Source organism: Neolamprologus multifasciatus, chromosome 11, assembly GCF_963576455.1.
Source record: "Neolamprologus multifasciatus chromosome 11, fNeoMul1.2, whole genome shotgun sequence".
In the NCBI taxonomy this organism is placed as follows: Eukaryota; Metazoa; Chordata; class Actinopteri; order Cichliformes; family Cichlidae; genus Neolamprologus; species Neolamprologus multifasciatus.
In genome coordinates, this window is record NC_140449.1 from 28,297,611 (window position 1) to 28,322,419 (window position 24,809).

General features: G+C 37.8%; 1 protein-coding gene and 1 long non-coding RNA gene across 3 annotated transcripts in view; one reads left to right on the plus strand and one right to left on the minus strand.

The window, feature by feature from the left end:
• LOC146508724 (uncharacterized) overlaps window positions 1-24,809 on the minus strand; it is a 376,303-nt gene that overhangs the window by 64,432 nt on the left and 287,062 nt on the right. The gene's annotated exons all lie outside the window — the stretch shown is intronic.
• On the plus strand, window positions 9,035-18,038 carry rhbg (Rh family B glycoprotein). Its single transcript, XM_085177479.1, has 10 exons — window positions 9,035-9,396; window positions 12,307-12,493; window positions 13,261-13,411; window positions 13,555-13,702; window positions 13,994-14,160; window positions 15,133-15,270; window positions 15,549-15,682; window positions 16,312-16,433; window positions 16,716-16,789; window positions 17,352-18,038. Exons 1-10 carry the CDS (start codon window positions 9,219-9,221, stop codon window positions 17,442-17,444), a joined length of 1,392 nt encoding a protein of 463 aa, XP_085033605.1. The 5' UTR covers window positions 9,035-9,218; the 3' UTR covers window positions 17,445-18,038.

The following is a 24,809-nucleotide window of genomic DNA, read 5'->3' on the forward strand; positions in this document are numbered from 1 at the left end:
CGTAATGCCACTCCTGTAGTACGCTGATGGTTGTCAAGTTATCGGTGTGATGTGTCATTTGACTCTGTCCATTATTTTCTACAAATCACGTTTTCATGGTATGCTGATTATTGCGATATAAGACATGTGACACTTGCTAGTCTCGAAGCACTGATGCGGATCATGCATTGGTTGGCTGCTCAGATTCCTCATTCTAATGAGAGTACTCCTACCCTATCACACTTCAACATTCCTTAGTTTTGATGAACAAAATCTTTCAACAAAAACTGCTACACATTTATTTATTTAAATAAAGACGTTTTCAAGTTTCTGCACACGCTGTTACAGTCCTTAACACTGCTTTTTGAAGTTAATAAGAGGTAGACTTGCTGATGTGTTTCCAATCACTGATAGAGCAAGTCATTCAGGTCCTAAAGCAATAAAGTAACCCCACACCATCACACTACCAGCACCATGTTTGCGTGTTGGTGTGATGTTCTTAAGCCAGATGTAATAGGACTTAAAGCTTCCAAAAAATTCAATTTTTGTTTTGCACTGCACAGAATATTTTCCCAAAGGTCTTGAGGAACATCAAGATGAAGAAGGTTTTTTTTTTGTTTGTTTGTTTGTTTGTTTGACAAATGTGAGATATGTCTTGGTGTTCTCTTTGATCAGCACTGGATTTTGTCAGTGTCAGTAATTTTGATAAGCTGGCCACTCCTGGGAAGCTTCACCACTGAAACATAAATGAAATAATAATTTAAAAATGACATTTTATCATTTTATCTGCATTATATCAAGAAGGGGGGAATACTTTTGTACAGCATTGTACATAATACAACAAAAAATATATTAAAAACGACAGCAGTGGTTTGACCCCTTGTCCTTTACATGGAGTGATTTAATAATGAGCCTGAGGCACAAGCTGAGTTAGTTGTGTAACACACATACAACAGTCATAGAAGTAGATATGAATCTCACAGCAAAGATGAGAGAGAGAACTTAACGTTCCCATACATGTTTTTCCCCTTTTGAGCATGGAGTCCCTCCAGGTTGTTTCATGCCAGAACTGGAAACCAAAAACAACAAAGTGCAGAATTGTTATTTTTGTATGTGTGTGTGTGTGTGTGTGTAGGTGTGTGTGTGTGTGTGTGTAGGGACACTCTTTAGGTAACTAGTATATATATAGTCGACATTTTCAGCTCAAATATCAATCATTTACCTTTTAACCTTTAAGTATTTCCTGCAATGATTGCCACTAATTGCCACTATTTAAAGACATATATTTTGTCACTTTTACACTGCGTCAAGACATTTTGTGCCGCAGGTATAACACATGGTATTATAATGAAAAAGAAAAAAATCGTTGAAGATTTTGCAAAGTATGATATTGTACATCCAGATGAGTGACATGGACTGAATTTAAACAAAGAAAATAACCAGTGTGATGTTACCTAAGTTGAGCATTCTGGTCATTTCCACCTTGACGTCTCGAAAGCTGGATGTGATGCGTGAGAGGTGGATCTGACTGAGAAACCAAGGAACACTGCATGCTCATGCAGCAGCGGATTGTCCATCAAAAATAGCCACACCATAAAGCATACCCTGCTTCATACTATGTCGACTATTTTATTCTTACTGGGATCCTCTTTTTCAAACTGCACATTATGTTGTGTTCAACAAGATGTGAACTCATTAGGAATGTGTTTTCATTCATATGTGTTCATGCCATTTTAAGGCATTTTGTACAGGAAGCTATTTTTTTTTTCAGGTATTGTCTGTGTCTATAACAAAAACGCTATAACAAGAAACTTCATGCATCTATTAAGATCAATTAATAGATGCACCTTAAAAGGTCACATAGGCCTGGCAAAGTTCCCAGAGTACAGTATAAAAGTGTGAAGTACCAGTATAGCTTCCCACTGTCAACTATCTCAGTCTTACATAACAGGCAAGCTTAGGCTTGAGTTTATCTCTTTTCATGTGGTGCTGGGGCTCTTTATGTTTGTTGTTACTATACTGCCTCTGATGGGGAGATTGTGTTATCAGTGGATCAGAGCAGCCAGTAATGCACTGATGGAATGACAATAGTAACACAGTACTACAAAAAAAACTGTGGTATGCACGCTTGAACCCCTGGCGCTAATTCACAATGAGTCAGGTGACACGCATGCATTTCTGTCCTGTAAGATCTGGAAAAGATATCAAACATTATAAATTTATCTCACACAGCAGCGTTTCAGCCTTATCGTTGAAGAAGTGCCGCTGAGGTATCTTTTAAGTCTGGTGCCCATTTGTCTGTCGGTTGGTTTGTCTGTTTTGACATCAGAGGACAGGAAAGCTAACTGGCCAAAATTTTTGATCAAATCATGGTTAAGGAAGAGCTTCACTGCACTGCACTACACTTATAACTACACGATAGGGCATTGGACTTGGCCAGCTGGTTGTGGGCATATTGTCACACCACAGTTAGCATTTAGCTTAAATCTACTCATGAAGACAATGAAGTTACTATTTATTGCTATTCAATTCAATTCATTTTTATTTATACAGCACTGTTGCTACTACTCACTTCAGTCAGAAAAGTGTTTGGGTGTTAATAACTAATTGCTTGTTTGTACGAATGCCGCTTTGTCGTGGCTCAAGAGTTGGGAGTTCGCCTTGTAATCGGAAGGTTGCCGGTTCGAGCCCCGCCTTGGACAGTCTCGGTCGTTGTGTCCTTGGGCAAGACACTTGACCCGTTGCCTACTGGTGGTGGTCAGAGGGCCCGGTGGCACCAGTGTCCAGCAGCCTCGCCTCTGTCAGTGCGCCCCAGGGCAGCTGTGGCTACATGTAGCTTGCCATCACCAGTGTGTGAATGTGTGGATAACTGAATGTTTAAAGCGCTTTAGGGACTAGTAAAGCGCTATACAAATACAGGCCATTTACCATTTCTTAGATGAGATAATGATTCAAGAAATAGTGTTTTTGTGGGTACTTTGTTGACTCCATTTACATATAGGGGATTTTCACATACCTCACCTCACTGAAGAGGTATGTGCCACCCTGTCTAGACGTCTTGCCCCCCCAGCTGGAAAATTTTCTAGATCCACAACTGAGTAAGGTAACAACTGTGTTTTATTATTGCTGTTGCTCATTATATAGTTGGATTATTACATTCATTACATCTGGCTCCCCTCCCTCAACACTTTTAGATGCACCTGTTGGAGTAAGATTTACACATGAATCACTTGCAGGTTAATCCCATTTAAATAAACATTGAAAATTGCAAGGCTAAGGATTATCCAGATGTTTTGATTGTGAAGAGCGATATGTGGATATATGTCAGCTTGGGTTTACCTGCTCTGTGCCACATTGTATTATCTATTGATAAAAACAGTATTACAGTAAACAGTATTAAAAAAATCGTTACTCATTGTGTTTTTGGAGTAACTAATTTGTGCACAAAATCCAAAGTCAGGGACGTCAAAACATTTAAGTACTTTCTGGACCACGAGCCACAAAATTTAACTGTAAAATTATCTTAAGTATCTTAAGTGTTGCAATATTAATGTGAGATTTTAAGAATTTTTGGAATGGTTGAGGATAATTTAATATAAATGCCAGAATGGCTCTTAAAAGCAAATCTAAAAATTGAAAATGAAGAGGTCTGTCTAATGTGAAGTGGAAATGAATTGGGGAGCTGCTGTACAGCAAAAGCCCTGTCTGCTTGGCACATCCACAGCTGCTCAGCTGATCTGAGCAATTGGAAAGGAGAGTGGAAGTGCAGCAGCTCAAAGAGGTAGGATGGGGCAATGCCATTTATACACTTTAAAACAAAGAAAATAATTTTATAATGAACTCTAAAATGGAAAGCTGGCTATTGCTGTGAGGATAAATCATGAGTAATATGCTCTTTCTTCTGTGTTCTAGTTAAAAGTCGTGCAGCAGCATTTTGAGACACGGAGGACTGGCTAACACTAACATACAAGGAGTTACAGTAATGTGATAAATACTGATTTACTGATATTGATCTCACTGCCATGATAAATAATGTTTTTTTTCTCTAAAGTAATGGATGCTTATTAGAGAAGGGGATTCATTCCCTGTATTGGTTGTAAATCATTTCCTTGTTTGTTTTATATAAAACTTTAATTTTCTTTTTTGTCTCTTTAGATTGCATTTGTTTGCACATTTGTTTCCCTGTGATATCTAAACAACCCTGTCTTTTTTACATTTCTAACAAGATCTTTCTCATTCCGTTTCTGTTTCAGGCTGTTGCACATCACTCATCACATTCATATAGCTGAGAGGTCTCTATGTTGTCATTTTCCTGTTAACAGCAGCAGTTGTGAACTTTAACCTCCTAGGACCTGGCATCCACATATGTGGACATCACATTTTGGGTTATTTAGACCAAAATACTCAGTTTTGCTCTACAAGGGCCTGATATCCACTTATGAGGACATTATACTGCTTCTGTTCTATCAAAATTTTAAACAAATATCCTGACATGTGGCTCTTATTTTTTATAAAAACAAAAACAAGGTAAAAAAAAAATCTGGTAATTCTTTGTTTTTACATTCATCGGGCCCCAATATGCCCAAATATCAAAGAGAAATTAAAAATGCATGCCGTGGAAGAGTTTGGGTCTTAGGAGGTTAATCAAAGTTTCAACTTCAAGTTTAGAAAGCTTGTTGATTTTAAATGTAAGCCTCTAACGGCTAAGATAAAGCGATGAGGAACAGGATCAGTTCAAGAGCAAAGACAAGATGAGGCATGTCTGCATGTAGGTCCTTATCTCTGAAGTTTTATGTTTCATTCAGGTTATAAATCATAAAACATTGTCATGTTTTATCTAAAGGGTTTTTTTTCCCCATAAACAACACTATACCTGCTTGAATGTGGAATTAAATGTATTCTTCTGTTTTCTGTTAGAAGGTACAAAAGGAGATATTTAGCTATTTACTCTGGAGGAGGCTTTAAAGGAAACCAAGTCGATGAGTCAGTGAAGCTCATTTCAGAGCAGTGTTGGGCTCGAAATTAAAGAAAGGAATGTATTACACATTAAACTTGAAGTTAAAGTTTTAGGGGAATACAATCTTTCTTGTACTTGTTACATATGAACATAAAGCCAAAAATGCAAAGGAAAGCTGGAAACCAGCCTAAAGAGCCTTCAGAGTGACTGCAACAGTGATTCTACTTTAGAAACATGAACAGATAGAAACAGTAGTTGCAAGCCTGATCTTTCATATTTGGTTTCTGGAGGTGCAGATATGAATTAAAAAGACCTCCACGGCACACAAACTCAAAACTTTTATGTGTGTGGTGCCACACACATAAAAGCCAAATAGAATGGTGATTTTCCATTTAAGATTGCGGGCCAACACTGCCACTAATTCTAAATTTACAAAAAGATTAGTTGTTGGAAGACTCAATTACACATTAAAGCATATTTGTGAATATAATATTTTTTTCTATGAATTCAGCTCAAAAAGCAACATATTAGATTAAATCTTTGGTACAAAGGAATAATAAATAATATTATGTCACACATAGGAATTCACAGTTAATTTCAATATTTTTATTGACATAAAGCTTATGTTACTATATAATGTTGAATTTGTCACATGACATCATGTGACTGAATGAAATGCAGGAGAATACCGATCAGTGATGTTTTGACTTTGTGACAGGAACCTGGCAGAAAGAGTTATCTGTATCTCCATAGTTCATGGCTTCTCTTTGACTCTCCTGGTGTCTCGTGGTAATAGTTTAAATACTTCAAAAACATAACAGCATTCTTGCCAGCTCCGAAGAAAAGGCAGCCTGTGCTGATAGAAGATGAAGATACAGGTGTGAGTGACATATGTTATGAAACATTATAGCAAGAGGAAGAAAAGGCGCATGAAATTTTCCCTTAGCTTTGTACAACCTCAGCTTGTCCAGTCCTTTCACAAATATATAGCTGTTTTCTCTAGTGTCTGTCACATTTGCCTTATCTTGTTTTTGTATGTGATTAAAGTCTGGCAACATAAGTAGGATCGAAGCTGCAGAGAGTCGTTTAAGACTGCAACTTTGTGTAACCGGTTTCTGCTTCACCCCGCTGCAACAGTTCAGCCCAAACAGACTCCTCGACTCTGCGTTGTGTTGCGTTTTTAAGAAGACAAGGAGTCTCTGATCTATCGCTGCTACTTTATTTCCTGAATGGACACAACGGTGTTGTATCAGATCAAAGGGCTGGCCCCACACCACTCCACATAGCACACTGTCGTATGGCTACGGCAGACTTGCAGTGATTACTGCAGCCAGCCTCACCTAACCTAACCTCACCTAACCTAACTGGCCAACTGGGGGTGTGGCCAGTTAGGTTGGAAGTCGGCCATTTTGGATACAACTTTTGTTTTTTCAATAGGAAGAGGGCCATGTGACGCATCAAACGTATTGGTAATGTCACAAGAAAAACAATGGTGTGCTTGGTTTCAACGTAACTTTATTCTTTCATGAGTTATTTACAAGTTTCTGACCACTTATAAAATGTGTTCAATGTGCTGCCCATTGTGTTGGATTGTCAATGCAACCCTCTTCTCCTACTCTTCACACACTGATAGCAACACTGCAGGAGAAATGCCAGCACAGGCATCCAGTATCCATAGTTTCAGGTGCTGCACATCTCGTATCTTCACACCATAGACAATTGCCTTTAGATGACCCCAAAGATAAAAGTCTAAGGGGGTCAGATCGGGAGACCTTGGGGGCCATTCAACTGGCCCACGACGACCAATCCACTTTCCAGGAAACTGTTCTTCTAGGAATGCTTGGACCTGGCACCCATAATGTGGTGGTGCACCATCTTGCTGGAAAAACTCAGGGAACGTGCCAGCTTCAGTGCATAAAGAGGGAAACACATCATCATGTAGCAATTTCAAATATCCAGTGGCCCTGAGGTTTCCATTGATGAAGAATGGACCCACTATCGTTGTACCCCATATACCACAGCAAACCATCACTTTTGTTGTTCCAACAGTCTTGGAGGGATCCATCCAATGTGGGTTAGTGTCAGACCAATAGCGGTGGTTTTGTTTGTTAACTTCACCATTCACATAAAGGTTTGCCTCATCACTGAACAAAATCTTCTGCATGCACTGAGGGTCCTGTTCCAATTTTTGTTTTGCCCATTCTGCAAATTCTGTGCGCCGATCTGGGTCATCCTCGTTGAGATGCTGCAGTAGCTGGAGTTTGTAAGGGTGCCATTTGTGAGTAGCTAATATCCGCCGAAGGGATGTTCGACTAATGCCACTCTCCAGTGACATGCGGCGAGTGCTACGCTGTGGGCTCTTGCTGAATGAAGCTAGGACAGCCACTGATGTTTCTTCATTAGTGACAGTTTTCTTGCGTCCACATTTTGGCAAATCCAACACTGAACCAGTTTCACGAAACTTAGCAAGCAGTTTGCTGACTGTAGCATGGGAGATGGTGGTCTCGTAGGGTGTCCTGCATTGAAATCTGCTGCAATGACCCGGTTACTGCGTTCACCAGATATCAACACAATTTCGATCCGCTCGTCACGTGTTAACCTCTTCGACATGTCAATGGCTGTGAACAAAGAGAAACTTGTAAATAACTCATGAAAGAATAACGTTACGTTGAAACCAAGCACACCATTGTTTTTCTTGTGACATTACCAATACGTTTGATGTGTCACATGGCCCTCTTCCTATTGAAAAAACAAAAGTTGTATCCAAGATGGCCGACTTCTAAATGGCCACCATGGTCACCACCCATCTTGAGGAGTTTGCCCCCTCACATATACTAATGTGCCACAAACAGGACTTTAATATCACCAACCATTCCCATTTTATTACGGTGTATCCATATAAATGGCCCACCCTGTATAATTGTTCATGATGCAGTGGGGAGGTGTTGAGTTCCTGTGGGATCCCATTTATTTATAGTGGATTTGTTATTAAAGTAACCCATAAGCCTCCTGTTGGTGTGATTTAATAGCTTTTATTGCACCATTAGAAGGCATTGGTGTTAATACTTTGTGCAAATAAGTCTTTTTTTTCTTTTAATGGTCTAGTATTATCACAAATCTTTTAAATGATAAAACCCTATATGTATTTGCTGATTCTGGCTTCTTGGTCTGTTCCTTCTGAACTCATCCTGTGGGATTTTAATTGACAGTTGTATGAGTAGTAGGCTGTAGTGGCTACAGTTTTTTTTTTTTGATTACTGAGAGAACAGAAGATCCGCTGTGCATCCTCAAAGAAAGGATGACTGTGCTCTAAGTTTTGTTAAGTCTGGACTTTTAGTCACCTCTTATTTGTTGTTTTTTGTTTTTCTTTACCCATCTGTAAACATATGAGTCAGCCCTAAGTGGCTAATCCAGGAACTCCAGTGACTTAATTTTTTTAATGCTAATTGGGGTGCTTCATAACCAAACAATATATTTTTTCAGTAACCACAGCAAAGTAGTTTTTGTGGGCAAACCTATCCAAACTGAGTGAGTGTGTGAGTGAATTGTCTCAGGAACTTTCAGGAACTTGTTCATGCATTATCTCAAACAGTATTTAAACCCACACCCACTATGACCGTGTAGCTGAATTATTTTGCTTTGCTTTTCTCTGCTTTTAGCATGAAACACAAATACAAAACAGAAACTGTCTCAAACTGTATGCTGTATGAATGAAGGAGTGGCTGCTGCCAAATTGCAATATTATATGATGGCAAGTGCACAGAGAAAATAAAAATGTCACTTAAATCTCATGCTGCTGGCTAAAATGTAGTAATCCAGCAGCCATAAACTAGTGGTTTAACTAAGTGTTAAGCTACTAGTTTAAACTAGTTTAAACTTATTAGCCATAAATTAGTGTCTAAAAACACTAGAAACACAAATTACCAAGCTGTATCTATCAAAAGTACTGGATTATTACTTATTATAAACGTATTTGCTGAACTCCAGCACTTCAAACCACCTTAAAAAGTAAAGTAGAAGGGGGCGGGAATAATATTAATTATGCCATTTTAGGTCCGGTAGGTGTGTCCCAAGAGATGAAAAACACACACGTAAGATCAGCGCTTGTGTTTGTCTGTGAGCTAGTTCTCCCACTCTCACACAAAACATCCTCTTGTCTCTGCAGGACGCCCCTGAGTGTGTGAGAGACAGTGTGTCCAACGCTCTGTGCTAGAGCTGTAATTAATTTCATGAAGAACAAGCCTCATTAAATTTCTCGTCTTCATCTCACCGGAAAAAAAACATGACAGACACAAATACCAACATGCGGCTGAAACTGCCGATCACCTGCTTCATCCTGGAGATCATCCTCATCATCCTCTTTGGGGTGCTGGTGGAGTATGACAAAGAGACAGACGCAAGGAAGTGGCACCATTCGAACCACAGTGAATATGACAACGATTTCTACTACCGCTACCCAAGTGAGTGTTTTGTAGATATGGATAAGGAAAATTTGTACATTGCTCCTACTTAATATAACGTTATTTTTGCACATAGCATATTACAGATTAGTGTAAACCAAAAAACTAAATAATAATGTAGTAATAGTAAGCTTGCCTCTGCCTTGTTCTTAAGCCTATCGGCAATTTATTTAAAAGTTTCAAAGGCCGATATATGTTAAAGTGGTTCTCTTTGTTACCTGTTGTTTTGAGACATGGCCTCGCTGTGCACTTATTTTAGGACTGTTGCGTAATTCATCATTGCATGCAACTGTTTTTTCAACAAAACACAAATGTTCTCTTCTGCATTAAAGGAGAAAAATCTGCTGAATTGCATTTCACCAGCTCTCTTTTCCCTAATTGGATGAGTCCTATTCATTATGAGTGAACATCTCATCGAAATGTCTTCCAGTCCACTGCTGTCGCATGCAGGCAAAAACATTGTCCTCGCTATTCGTTAACTTTGTGATTTACGTTGCCCAGTAGTGGCAACAACAACAACAACAACAACAACAAAAACTTTTATAGGGGCACTCATTGGATACATAAAAGTATAGATTTGTGGTCAGTTTTAAGTAGTAACTTAAAATGATTGTATTTCCACTCTAATTCCACTCTAATTACATTTAATTTTATTTATATTTAATCAACATGAAGCCATAATAAAAGACACATTATGCTTATCACAAGAGGACAATATATAGGACTTCCAGGAAGGAATTATATTTTAAGCCGAACCTAAAGTGAAATGTTGTAGACTTAATAATGGAAAATAGGGGTTTTGTTTCTTTCATTTACATTGGTAAACTTAACACTGAAGTTCTTGGAAGTCATGGAGCACAAAGTTCTAGCTTAGCAGTTGGGCATGTTCGTTAAGATGGAGCTTTGTGTTATGCTGGGCGTGTGTTAACAAATCAGACAGCATTCTGCGAAGAGAATCTGGGGAGATGAATTCCCTCTTCTTTACAAGCCACCTCCCACCTGCAGGCAGCTAACTTGGGTGTTGATTCTGCCCTGGCCTATTAGTAAGTCACCTTTCAGAACCTACTGCAGCAGAATTAGGTTACATGTGACTTCAAAACTGAATTACAGGAACTAATAAAGCCACAAGATCAGCAATATTTTTTTACGTAGTTATTACATGACCCTCAAATTTTTTAAATAAAGAAAAAAAATCCTGCAAACTCATCACATTCCCATCAGCAACATCTGTTCTTTGAACTGGATGATACACCTTTACTAGTCCCACACGTGGGAAATGTGTTTGGTGAGCTAAACTGTTATCAGTTGGTTAGCATAGCCACTGCATTTTGACACATCAATCAATGTGAAATGTCGCAGGACAAAATGAAACATTACAAACTGTACTTTTAACAAAGCTTTGACCAAATAAAAACTATTTTCTTCAGCTCTGCCTCAAACAGTAGGACGTAATAGATTAAAATTCATAAAATAAGAAAAATAAGCAGAGACAAAAGGTTCATAGTGGTGTATTGAAGTCTGACACCCTCAATATCCTGGGAGATGAAAGAAAACTTCACCTGTGTGTATGGAAAACCTACATCGTTTACCCTTATTTCATTCTTAGGAAAAAATGTACAGTAAACATTGAAGTTTACACTGTACAAAGCTGGTGTTTTACTGGACTGTCCTCAGGAAAGACAAACACACAGGTCACAACTTATAGTTAAAATGAAGACCTAATGTGGACTTTCTCTGAAATATGTTCTTATGAAAACCAGTGACATATAAGTTTCACTGGAAAAACACTTGCATGGGTAGGTTTGGAAAAAAAAACAGAAATGATCTAACTGAGGAACTATAGTTGAGAATTGTGCCATTGAACAAACTCTTGTGCAATAGTTTACCTGAGGGTGAACAAAGCCAGTAAATAGTGAAAAAGGTAATCGTTCAGTGGTCTAAAGGTTACAAGTTACACTGCGGACAAACATTTTTTGTATAAATGTACTATGAAGTGTGTACATCCTTTCTATGTTGACCCTAAATTACATAAGCATATTTTATTTGTCATTAAGCAATATAGATACTTTTACTGTAATAGCTTTAATGCTTTTACTGGTTTTTTGTTTGTTTGTTTTCTTTTTTTTTAAAACCAAAGTAGAAATAAATAAATGATAGACAATATTAGTGTCTTGAATTCAATGCAATGTGGAAACATACAAATAAGCTGTGTTATATAGTTATTACTAAAGGTTAAGCGGAAGCCAAATATTAGAATCTAACTCAACCCAGTGAAGCGTATTATTGCTTTTACTGTATGGAACTACTGAGAACTGCATCTGGGCCAAAACAGCAATGAAGACAACACCTCTGCATGGTCCTGCCAGTTAACCACTACCACAGTGACAGCAGGCAAAGCACAGTGCAATTTTGTGTTTGGGAATATCAGACAAATAGATAAACATACATGGAAACACCCAGGTGCAAGTTTGGAGAGTTCAGATTCATATGCTCTCTTGTCACAAAAGCTAGTGTTTCACACAATACAAGTGATAAAGTGATGATCCAAGAATCAGTAGGATGTTTCACCAAGCATGTCACAGCTTAACCTGTTGTTCCAGTTAACCAAAGCTTATGTAAGTAGCCATTCAGTTTGTGTTTTTTTCTAGACTACAAAGCCCTTGAGTCATAGTGTCGCTGGCAATGATTGAGTGAGTTTGTTGAGAGTAGCTATTGAGGAAAACATTCCAGACCAATCCAAGCGAGTGATATCCTCCCTGAAGTGCTGTTGGAATTCCTCTGACCAACAAAAAATTAATTGTAGTTTGATTAAAAAAAACATGAGGGGAAAATGTTTTAAATACCATAGGTACTTCATTATTTCACCACTTGGTTTCTCAGTTTTTAACTCTTTTCATCCACCCTTTCCAGGTTTCCAGGATGTACACGTAATGATCTTCATTGGTTTCGGTTTCCTCATGACTTTCCTCCAGCGTTATGGCTTCAGCAGTGTTGGTTTCAATTTCCTGATTGCAGCTTTAGCCTTACAGTGGGCCACACTTATGCAGGGTTTCTTCCATGGTATGCATGGAGGCAAAATCCACGTTGGAGTGGAGAGGTATGTGGATAACCATGCATATATGAATGTGCACGCAAACACATACAGAATATGCAAAATACATAGGATAAGGATAGACTTTTTTCTTGACGCTTAATCCTCTTAGTTACAATCGTAAACACGAGTGCAAACAATTTAACCTGTGCAAATACATGTACAAACAAATCAGTTTCATTTGTTATTCTAGAGCTAGTCTTGATTTCTGCCTGTGAGACTGGCACATTGTGTACTATAAAATAATAGCAATAAAGGTCTTATTTTAGCCTTTTCTTATGACAAGGGGGACAGAATATTCTTTGTCAAAACTATAGGAGTGGCTAACTACTTTTGCAGTGTTAATGCCTCATGGTTAAGCAATTCCTAGAAATATTGTTCACCTTCACTGTGTGACCAGTTGCATATCCTGCATTTAAAGCAGCCTGAATACATCTTTGGTTACCTGGATGTAGTAAACTGTCAATACTCTTATCACTTGATGAATGTAAAAAAAAACAAAACAAAACAAAAAATTGGTATTCACTCTAGGTAGCAAGAGTAGTTTTGAGTATGAACATACTGAAAAGGTTTTCTAAATGCTGAGAAAAAATTGAGTGCTACAAAATATGTCACATCATGCAAATTACAAAATAAATCTTTGGATTAGTAAAGATGAATTGTATTTTGTTATGTTGTCTTTGTGCTGTGAAGTTTATGTTTCTGAAATTCATTTTTTGAATGAATTCAATTGTTTGTTTTTTTGTTTTTTTTTACATTTTTGTTTCTTTCAGTATGATCAATGCTGATTTCTGCACCGGCTCTGTGCTGATCTCGTTTGGAGCTGTTCTGGGTAAAACAAGTCCTGTCCAGTTGCTTGTTATGGCTGTGTTTGAGGTCACACTGTTTGCAGTCAATGAGTTCATCCTGCTGAGCCTTCTTGGAGTAAGTTACTGTATAAAGATATTCATATTATGAAAACATGAACTACATAATAAAGACTGGGACTGAAGACTTTGGCCTAAAATGCACAATGCATATCTGAATTGTCACCTATTTTCATCATTATTACTCCTGGCCTTTTCCAGACCAAAGATGCTGGTGGCTCGATGACCATTCACACATTTGGAGCCTACTTTGGCCTGATGGTGGCTCGAGTCTTGTACCGACCCAACCTGCACAAGAGCAAACACAAGAACAGCTCAGTCTACCACTCTGATATGTTTGCTATGATCGGTAAACACCTGCAACTACTTCTGTGAAATACAAATACTAAATGTTCCTTATTATATGTATAGTTGTCTCATTTAAGAGTAACTCTTTGGTCACTTGTGCTGCCAGGTGCTTGCCAGGCGCTATTATCATGAACTGTCTGTAATCACCCAAATAACAACACATAGAAACACTCTATAGTACTTGAAACAGGAACAGTTATATTTTGAGTAGTTTCAAAGTGTATATTTAAATCAAAACTACTGTATTGATGAAATATTAAAATGTTGTCTTTTCTATACTGGTTGTAAATAGGTACTCTCTACCTGTGGATGTTCTGGCCCAGCTTTAACTCTGCCATCACAGCTCACGGAGACGATCAGCATCGTACAGCATTGAACACCTACTACTCCCTGGCAGCTTGCACTCTGTCTACTTATGCCATGTCTGCCCTCACAGCTCATGATGGCAAACTGGACATGGTGAGGATACAAAATTAGAATTTATGACTTGAATTGTAGCTTCAAAAAGCAATTCACCTTAACTCTTTACCACTTGAAAGCCTAATAGGAGTATCCCTTGAAGCTTATTTCTAAACTGTCACATTTCAGGCCCCCTTTTGGAACAAAGATGTGGAACTGAGATTGCATTTGAAGTTAGCCTGGGTGGTCTGTGCCTATGCAGCTACCCTTAGTAAAACCCAGAAAGCAGTCTAGTGGACATCAATCCACATTTTTATTGATCCATACTGAGGTGTAAAACTTATTATAATGGTTTAGGGGAGGTTGTCAAATGTCTTCTTTATGGGTTAAAGGTTTAAGAATAAAAAATATAATTAAAAATATTCTTAACATCTGTAGAGGTCAGAAGAAGTGCACAATCAGTATTAACACGGTGAAGGGAGGGTGTGGTCAAGACAAAGTAATGAAAGAACTAGGTCTTTCCCTCCTGTCAGTAATGTCAAAGTCAGCTGATCCGGGTCACGACAGAGTCACTTGTGATAAAAACTGACAAACGTGTCAGCTGATGGTACACTCCCTCCCAAAAAATGACACTGTCAGTTAGTCACATGTGCTTGTTGTCAAACCCATCTGTTAACAGTAAGAAGTCAAGACGAGACATTCCTGTGCTGATTTGAATCAAACCAAAGAGGGAAATATAAACAGCTCGTGAAATTGACAAAGGGGACAGACATGCCACACAACCTGCTGATAGTAAAGACAAACCAATCACTGGAAGGAATCAGCTTGTCTGTAATATCGTCCACCTATTTACTAGCACGTGGTGCAAAACCAGTATGCTAGAGAAAGATGAATTATCTTACAGTTCTTGGTGCTCACATCTGATGGTCTCATCTGTTCATTTATTATTTTGTAGGTCTCCTACAGATATTAAAATCTTTACATTCTGCATTATGTGATGCATTATTAAAAGTCCTTCTGTCACTATTTTAGGTCCACATTCAAAACGCTGCACTGGCCGGTGGAGTGGCAGCAGGAACAGCTGGAGAAATGATGCTGACTCCTTTTGGTTCCATGATTGTCGGTTTCTTGGCTGGTATCATCTCTGTTCTAGGCTACAAGTACCTCTCAGTAAGGATGATTCAGTTTTCATGTTTAATAAATCAGACAAGGAACTGTGATGTACTTGTGGAAGGGAAAGGAACAAAAACTGGTTGCTAAAACACACAATTTTGGTGAATCTTTCAAAAATATGTATGTGCTAATTTATGTTTTCAGGTTATTAAAAAGTGGGGTTAAAAACACTAAAATGAATTCATTTTTACTGAAAATATTATTAACTTCAATGGGTTTCATCCACAAAACAAACACTGCCACATAATCCTCTCATTTTGTTTTCTCTCCATCAGCCCATCCTGGAGAGTAAGCTGAAGATCCAAGACACCTGTGGGGTTCACAACCTACACGGTATGCCCGGTGTTATGGGCGCTATTGTGGGAGCGGTCACTGCTTCTCTGGCTACCAAGGAGATTTATGGCGACGGGTAAAAATTTCTTTTTGTATTTGTTTGAAAAAAAGAAAAAGGTGTAAGGTCAAATATTATGTTGACCTTTCCCCCCGCAAAGAATATTGCAATAAAATATAAGGGAGAACATAAATAACAATACAGAATGTTGATTTATAGGAACACAGCAACATCTAATTTTTTACTCCTACTAGTATAGAGAAAAAAGGAGCACTACCAATAAACATCTTGAAGTGATCTGAGTTGAGAGCATATGGCAAAGAACACGAGTGAAAATAGAATTTGAAACATAATTTTGTAAGAACAAATACAAAACAAATATGTACTTTAGCATATGTTCTAAGTTATTAACTGTCAAGACCAGGATATAAAAGAACATTAAAAATATTTGATTTAAAATGTTATATATATAAAAAATGTAATCATATATACATATTAATCATTCTTTTGATGATTTACAAATCAGAAATTATCATGCAGAAAACTGAAGGCTTTCTTCAACCTGCTCCTTTCATTGTTGGGGATTGCAATGGGGTGGAAATATTTTGGATGTGGAGGTGTGCGATTTTGAGAGTGAAAAATCCATCCAGCCATTCTATAAATTAAATATGAACTTACTTGATATTTTTCCTCTGTGCGAATTTTAGTTTGGAAGACGTGTTCCCTATGGTGGCAGTTGATAAGAAAAGCGCATCTTACCAAGGTGGGATTCAGGCCATCTCCCTTGCTGTCACTTTAGGCATGGCCCTGGGGGGAGGGCTTCTTGTTGGTAGGTTCACACCCCTCCTTTAGTTTTTTTTTTAATACTCCTTTGATTTAATACACTTTTAAAGTACCTGATACAAAACATAAAATACAATCTACTGTGCTTTTGTGACCTGTGAGTTACCAGATCAGTAAAAAACAAAAAATGTTATGTAAACAATATCTCAAGATTTATAATTTAATGGTCAGCAGAAACCCAAAACCTTGCTTTCAACTTATATCTTAATAACTTCTTAAAAATCTTAATTAAGAAAAAAAAGATTAATACAAATAATTTTTTGTTTAGGTTTCATTATGAAGCTGCCCATCTATGGAGCTCCTTCTGACGCCTCGTGTTTTGAGGACAGCATCTACTGGGAAGTAAGTTCAAAGAAGCTTTTAGAAACTTCTAAACTCTGTATCTGTCCACAGCCAAAGAAACACTGCAACTACACTATAGGCTACGTGAAGTTTAAGATTCAGACTTCCCTGCTGCAAACAGAGCAGTGCCTAATTTTGCCACAAGATGGGAGTGTTTCACCAACAATCAGATGTCAAAGACGGTTATACGCTCATAGCTAGTAAAGCTGTTGAACCACCAGGTGGAGCAAATTCACCACTACAATTTATGATCAGCCTGGTTTATTACACAGAATCTGATTACTTTGGGCTGACGTCATTTAGATTTGTGTTGCCCTTGGTGCTTTTGAGTTTGTGTTTATGAATATTTGAATGACCACACGTTTAAAAGAATACATTTGTTCCATTTTTGCAATCCATCTGACATTTAAATACAGTGAACCAGTAGACAATTAATACCATTAAACCAAGAAGCAGCTACTAATGAGCGCCTTGAATTGTGACATAGTGGAAAATGGAAGGATGTTTGAGACCAGTTGATATCGTAAGTCTGGAAACTCAATAATCTCCTGCTATCTGTCAGGTACCAGGGGACGAGGGAGGTCATGAGGGCCAGTTGACCACTGTGAAGACAGAAGAGTTCGCAAAGCCAGAGGAGACTGAGAAGCTCAACTAGACACAAGAAGACACAGAAAGACAGAACCAGGCACACACACTGTGAGATTATAGCAACCTAGACCCTTTTAAGAAAATATATAAAGCTACCTATATTGTACTAATGTTAATGTAAATTTGTCAAAATGTGCTGTTTTAGAAGCCTTTACATTTTTATTCACATCTTTGCTTTTCAAAATGAAAAAATCCCCCAAAAAACTAAAACTAAAAAGAACACAAGTGTCCATCTAATATGTTGTAGACAGTTTCAACCACTAGATGTCGATCTAGAGCCCCATCACTGTGTGCTACTGGCCTGCGGAAAGGCTGCATTTCCAAATGAGGTGTCCATTTGATGAAAGGTGCTTTGTAATTGTTTTACAGACAATTCAAACCAAAGACAGACATCTAATAAAAAATACCTTCAGAACATTACATATTACCACTATTATTCTTCAACAATATGTTGTTTTTTATAGTTATGTACATCTATTTGGTTAGTATGACACACATTTTAACATTTACGAGACTGACCTAAGGAAGGTTACATCTGAAGTTAAATAATTTTGAAAGACAATATCGTAATATTTTTGGCAAAATAAATATTTCAAATGTGCATTGTGTCTCATTTAATATTTATGACTACGTGGGTGCCCTTTTTTGTCAATGGGGTCAAAAACAATAGGAATAAAAACAAATTGCATTCAGTTATTGATCATCATAATCAAAAAATGGCCATCAGAGTGAAACATAGAAAGGTCTGGCTCTCTTTAGCCTCTTATAAGATTTAGTAATTTTATAGAATATGGTAGGAAGGCAAGGAGCAATGTAATCAAGTCTCTGCTTATTATGATGAAGGCCAGTCATCATTAGTTCTTTTGTCTTGAAGGCTTAATGACTGCATAGCAATAATGACAGGATGGGTTAATGCTTTTAATTCATATGGGATTTGTCTCCCACAAGTAATTTACACAGTTTCTGTTTCAAGGATGAAACAACCAAAGAAAGCAGGTGTCCTCACAAGACATGGTCACTTCTGTATGAGAGGTGCTTAATGCCACTAAAGAAGTACAGAAACGCTATCAAAAACAAAACTGTGTGCACACTTTGTTTTATTGTTGGCAGCAACAAAGACTTTACAGGATTTGCATCGTGATGAAGAACTTTTAAAAAAGGACACATACTATAATAACTTATTCCCTTGCATCAGCCCCCAGTCAGTAGAATCAGTTATCAATTGGTATCCAGTTTTGTCCATTGAGATGACTGTCCATAAATATAATTATGGTATATCATGTAAAAAAACAGAGTTCTTCTTATTTGTATGGTTTTTAATCAGTTTTTAAATATTGCCTTGTGACTATCAAACTTTGTCTACAGTGCCTAAAATATACTTGTACACTTCTTTGTTTCCTTGTCTAGAATGCAGTGAGAAACTCTTGTACCTAATGCAGCGTGTCTTTTCTCAATGCACATATACAAAAATAGCAACCTTATATTTTCTTTGCAGGACTGATTGATGGTAACCACACACAGGTTTATTACAAATAATAGAAAGAAGAATACAAACAGAAGCTACAATGGGTTTTTTTTCTGCCTTCATATTATGCATCAATACATTTAAGAGACGCTAGTATGGATGTTCCAGCAGTATGGTTTATATCTAGAAACATAACCACTTTACCTGATTTTATTCCAACAAGTTAGAACATTACAAGTAAAACTCTGGAAAAGTGGGACATAACAACACAGAACAACATGCTTTATGTCATGCTTTAGAAGTGACATAGGTAACTGACCACCTCCAGTCCAATGTTTGACCACATCCCAACTTCCTCCTTTGCTCCAATCATAATAACTATGTCCACTATAGTGGAACTTTTATTTTTTTGGATCATATTGTTACATATTATATACTATTTCACAAAAAATATTTAATTCTTTTTTAATATATGTATTTTATTTTATTGTATTCTTCAAACCGATAACTTTGCCAAGAACACTTTTTGCTTGTTTAAACAAGCAAAATGCCATCTATAATTTTTTTTTTTCTGATCAGTCACATCAAATTTCAGTCTGGATTATATACATGCATATAGTCCATGTCCCTGTTGTTTTCCTGCCACTGTATTGCATTAATCACCCTTCATATAAGAGGCCCCTTACAGGCTGCAGGGGCCTTGTTTTACCCCCCACCCAGTTTGGTGATGGTTTCCTTGGCGTGAACAGGCGCCACAGCCTTTTCCCAAGAACTAGAAGACAGGTGGACAGCTGTTTACTGAATAGGCGCTTATAGTGAAGAGCTTAATTGAGCTTCATAGGGCTAATTAAAATGCAAGGAAAAATAATCATGATTATGGTAATTATTCTATTGTCTAATATGTCTTCTGGTGATGTGCTTCTTTGGCATCATACCTGCAATATGTTGAAGACAATGACAAAAAAAAAGTAAAAATCCTTTGAAGTTGTCAAGCTTGTACAAAAGCTATCATTATAATAGAAAAAAAATGGTGATACTAAATCTCTACTGCCCAAAGTAGATCCTTTAGGGAGCTGGTATAAATAAATATATAATAAATCTAAATAAAGCCTGGGCAGGAAAGGCCATATTTTCTCCTTTTTTTGGGACATTTTAGAATTAAGTCTTTGTCTTCATTCATTTTTATAATTATTATGATGATGGAATTTTTTTGGTAAAATTGTTAAAATATATTAACTTTTCCTGATATGGCGGTAAAATATAATTTAAAAAACACATGATTTCTCACTTTTCAGTATAACATCTCATCCAAATTTCTACAAATAATATGCTCTTGACCTTATTACTGTACTTCTCTACATGTGGTCACTGGGCAAGACACAGCATGGGAATGATGCTGATCAGTCCCCCAGGCAACGCGGGTCATCCTAAGCAGCTGTAGCCTCCTGTGGCCCTGCCTCCGGCTCGTATGTGATTGTTATCCTTAACACTGCTCTGGAGGTGAACATAATGGATTAATAGGCTCCCTCGGGATCTCCTGGTCCCCTGTGGGAGCCCTTAGTCTGCTTGCAGTCCTGTGGAGGCCATAATGGGGTAAGGCTTACACCGCTATATTGATCTGACACACTGACAGGATATCAGACTCTGATAAGATTTATAAGAAAATACATCATTTATGAAGGGATAGCATGAAATGGGGGCATTTATTTACCTGAATTGTTTAAGAAAATGTACCTCAAACCACAAATTATTAATTCATGAAATTCAAAGTGTTTTTCGCAAACAAGTAAGGCCATCAGAGTTTGATAATTTTATAATGTGGTATTTGGAATACATCCAGAAGTATAGAGCAGTAAAAGTATAAAATCCAGTGTAGTTAAATGTAAATTTTAAAAATAAAATATATACAAAAATTGTACAAAAATTCAGGTTCAGGTTAGCAGGTCAGCTTATAGCAGAAAAACATAGGGATAGTTCAGGGTTATCTGATCCAGGTCTAACTATAAGGTTGTTTGTTTTTTTAAAAAAGTAAAGTTTTGAGTTTAATCTGAAAATTATAAAGAATTTGTCTCTTTTAATCCAAACTGGGAGCTGGCGTCCAACAGCCTAATAGCTGTTGGCTTTACCTCCCATTCTTTAATTAGAAATTCTCTGAATCATTGGGACAAGCAAGTTAAGCAGTACTTGCCTTGCTAAATCTAACAACAGACATAAATTAACATACCAAAGTAAATTGATTTCTCTCTCCTTTTATCTATATATAGGGCTATAATAAAGTTCATCCTTTAAAATACTGCCATCATGTGGCCACAGTCAGCTATTGTCACTGGAAACTGCACGTGTTTCACGCTCATAGGAACTATCGCTCTCTCTGTCGTATGGGCGTGTCGGTCTCCTGTTAACAGTGATTAGAGCTGGGCTAGCTGATTGGCAGTTAGCATTTTTCTGGTTGATTGTAGATGCACGTTGTGGATAAACCTCCTGTCTTTGACTGTAAATTGATAGGAGACAAGTGTGCAAGGCAAACTGCCTCTGGCTCAGCTTTCACTGCTCTGAGATCAGTTATCTGCTCTTTGCGTGGAAACACAGCTAGCATTAGCAAATAAATGAGCTTCAGTGACATCATCGTAACAGATGAGTGTCGTTTTGCTAGCCACCTTGGCCAGTAATGATGATGATGAAGAGAAGCATGTATGGGAGAAGTGTATATCTCTGTCAGGCTTTTTAGGGAACTTTTAGAACAACCTTATAATAATGATTTGCAATACTTTAGCCTAGCAGTAATGAATGCATGAACTAGTTCTTCAGCATAACTCTGAGACACTGTTTCTAATTTTAGCGATACCTACATTTGTTTGTAAACACTGGAGGACATATCTTGAACAAAAATGACTCCAGGATTTCTCAGCGTTGCTGGAAGCCAAAGTAATTTTATGCAGAGTAAGTACCTGGTTAGACATCCTGTTTGTAATATATTTATGGCCAAGAACAGGAAGCTCAGTTTTGTCAGAAAATAGTGGGACATCCAGGGCTTTTTGTCTTTAAGACACCCTTCAATTAAATTAATTGACTTTTGTCATCCGGGTTCATAGCGAGACATCGCTGGACATCATCAGCAAACAATGAAAGCGTATGCATTGTTTTCTAATGATACTGTCTAAGGAAGCATGTATAATGTAAAAACTATTGGTCCCAGTACAGAAACCTGTGGAAGTCTGCAACTGTGAGTCTATCAGATGGATATAATTCAAACCACTGTTGTGCATTTACTTTGATAACAATAGTGTATTTTAGTCTATGTATTAAAATAATATAATATATATAATAACAATATTGAGCACTACTGCATTGAGGCCTAACACAGAGATGAGTCTCTTCATAACCCGTAGTGCTTTCTTTGTTCCATGATGAATTCTGAATCCTGAGTGAAAAAGTAAAATCTAAAAGTGCAAAACTTCATGCACTTTGGTTACTTCTTAATTTACAGTGATAATCTTTTGATTGCATGATTATTCCATCTGCTTATGGCTATGCTGAGACCCTCAAAAGCAAACGTCTTGCTGCGATTTGCACTCACAAGTACAAATATAAACACTTTGTAGGTACATTTAGAAGTGTACACTCATCAATGCTAATTTAACACACACTTATAATTTTGAAGTCATCCCAAAAGCCATATCAGCTCTCCAATCAGCACTTGTCAGCTGTGTGTATAATCACCACACCACAGAAAACATTTTTGCTTGAGCATTACAACTTAAAATCTTCGCAGGGGAAAACAAACCATAGGATGTAATGCAAAAAGTAAACTTAAATGCACATTTGAGATTTATGTCTGTGATTGTGGTTTAGGTTCAGAAACAAAGCTGTTGTTGTAGCCTCCTTGTCCCCATTCTAGAAAGAGCAGAGCCCCAGTAAGAGGTTGTGACTGATGCCAGCTAAGCAGGGTGATGATGGCGCAGCAGTGTCGGTGGTGGGGTGTTGACTAAATGCAGGAAGTAGTTCAGTTTAAGTGGGTTTTAGCCTCTTGACTGAGGGGAAATTGCCTTCAGTGTGCTTCACAAGTACATGGGAGTGCTTCACTTGAATTTCCTCCCTGAAAAATGGCTAGCTGTATGAATGCCAAATCAACAAAAGTAGAGGCAGTGTTAATTTCGGGCCCCTCAAATATGGGCCTCTTTTATAGCTTGCCTGTGGTCGACAAATCCTGCGTGTGAAAGCAGAGTGCAACCCGTCACACCTGGACCTCCCCTCAAGTCCAGCATGAGCAAATACTGATTTGAAGATATGCTCTCTTGAACAAAATTCAAGATTTGTTGAACTCATAATGGCCCAAATTACATACAAACATGGGTTAGAAATTCACCATGAATTTGTAGGGCACATGTAGCTATCTATCTTACCCTATCCCCGGGCATTTTGGAAATTAAGGGAAGTATGTTTTAAAATTTTCTCAACCAAGATTAATATTTTAGCCATCATTATCTTCAAAGACATGATATATACTGTATGTTATAATCACTGTGTCACTGGCAACTTAATAGCAACTGATTCAAAAATAGAGGTGTTGCAAATTGTTAGGGATGCATTATTTAGCACTGTTTTAATACCATTATCCATTTTTTACGATTAAATTAACTGTATCAATTCAACACCATTTTATAGATATTAGAGTTGAGAGTGTTGCTAACTATTTAAAATGCAATTAAAGTAGGCATTCAAGTCATTTTAAAGCAAGCTTAGATGAAAAGAAAAAGAAAAAAATGTTATCAAACATAAAAAGTGGTTGAAACCAAAGTTTCTTGTTGTTTTAAAACTAAGACCCAAGTGCTGGAATTACCCCCCCCCCCCCCCCCCTCCCACATCAACACCAAAATGCATCCAAGTCTTATCACAAATCCACAGAAACAGCAAGTCGATTTCTGCTACTGCTACTAAACAGCTTTCTTATGACCTCATTCCACAAGTCTCTATTACTTCATTTCTTTGAGGTCATTATATCATTGATGTGCCACTCTATAACTCATACTTCTCTTTATCCTTCCTCAGGCTGCGTACTGGGCCTTTAATTCTCCCGTAGATAACTAAGTAAACTGAAACGTAAGACCTTTAGATAGAACAAAAAAGGCTTTTGCAATTAGGAAGATCTAAAGAATAACATTCATCCACTGGTTGAATGACCATTCTGACAGAGAAGGATCACATTTAGGGCAGAATGGGGCAGCCTCTAATCCCAGAGTTCCTGCGAGGTCCCCTGGCTTAGCACCCTGTGCACTAACAAGGCCTCCCACTGGACCCATTACAAGAGGAAAAACCAACAAAGGCAGTTATTACACACTCCTTATGAAAGACACCAGGGGTGAAGGAGGGGGGGCAAGCTGGACACCACTGGAACAAAAGCGGACTGACCAACCCCACCACCACAAACCTCCAACCCCCTCATGAGCCCTCTGCTCCAGATCAGCCACTTCCACCACACGCATCCCACTGTGCTGCATTGTGGAGATACGTGACACAAGGGGGTCGGCAGAGGTCGGAAGAGGTTGGGGGCTTTGTGGCCTTTTAATTGAGTGAGCCACTGAGGGAGCATGTGGCTCAGCATGTCCAGACCAGGGGCTGAGAGCAGCTATGAAGTCACGCTAGTTTAGCTGGCAGAGCAGGAAAAGCTCAGAGAAAGAGAGATGACAGTATGAATGAACAGCAGAACCCATCACACCACCTCTCACGTCTCTGGAGTGGTTTTGTCTGCTTTTACAGTATTGAGCTTAATGTTAATTTGGTCCCTTATGAATCCAGATATAAAAGAAACTCTTGTATTTATTTATTTTTACCTGCCCTTTCTAAATGAAATTCCTTTGTAAAGGCGTTCATGTTGAGACCTTATCAATAACATCACCTTGTTGGATA

Excerpts from the sequence above, each read along its gene's own strand:
- rhbg (XM_085177479.1), top strand. The coding sequence starts at position 9,219 with ATGACAGACACAAATACCAACATGCGGCTGAAACTGCCGATCACCTGC. Across the intron at positions 15,683-16,311 it reads AAGGAGATTTATGGCGACGG|TTTGGAAGACGTGTTCCCTA; the intron begins GTAAAAATTTCT and ends TGCGAATTTTAG. Across the intron at positions 16,434-16,715 it reads GGGGGGAGGGCTTCTTGTTG|GTTTCATTATGAAGCTGCCC; the intron begins GTAGGTTCACAC and ends TTTTTTGTTTAG.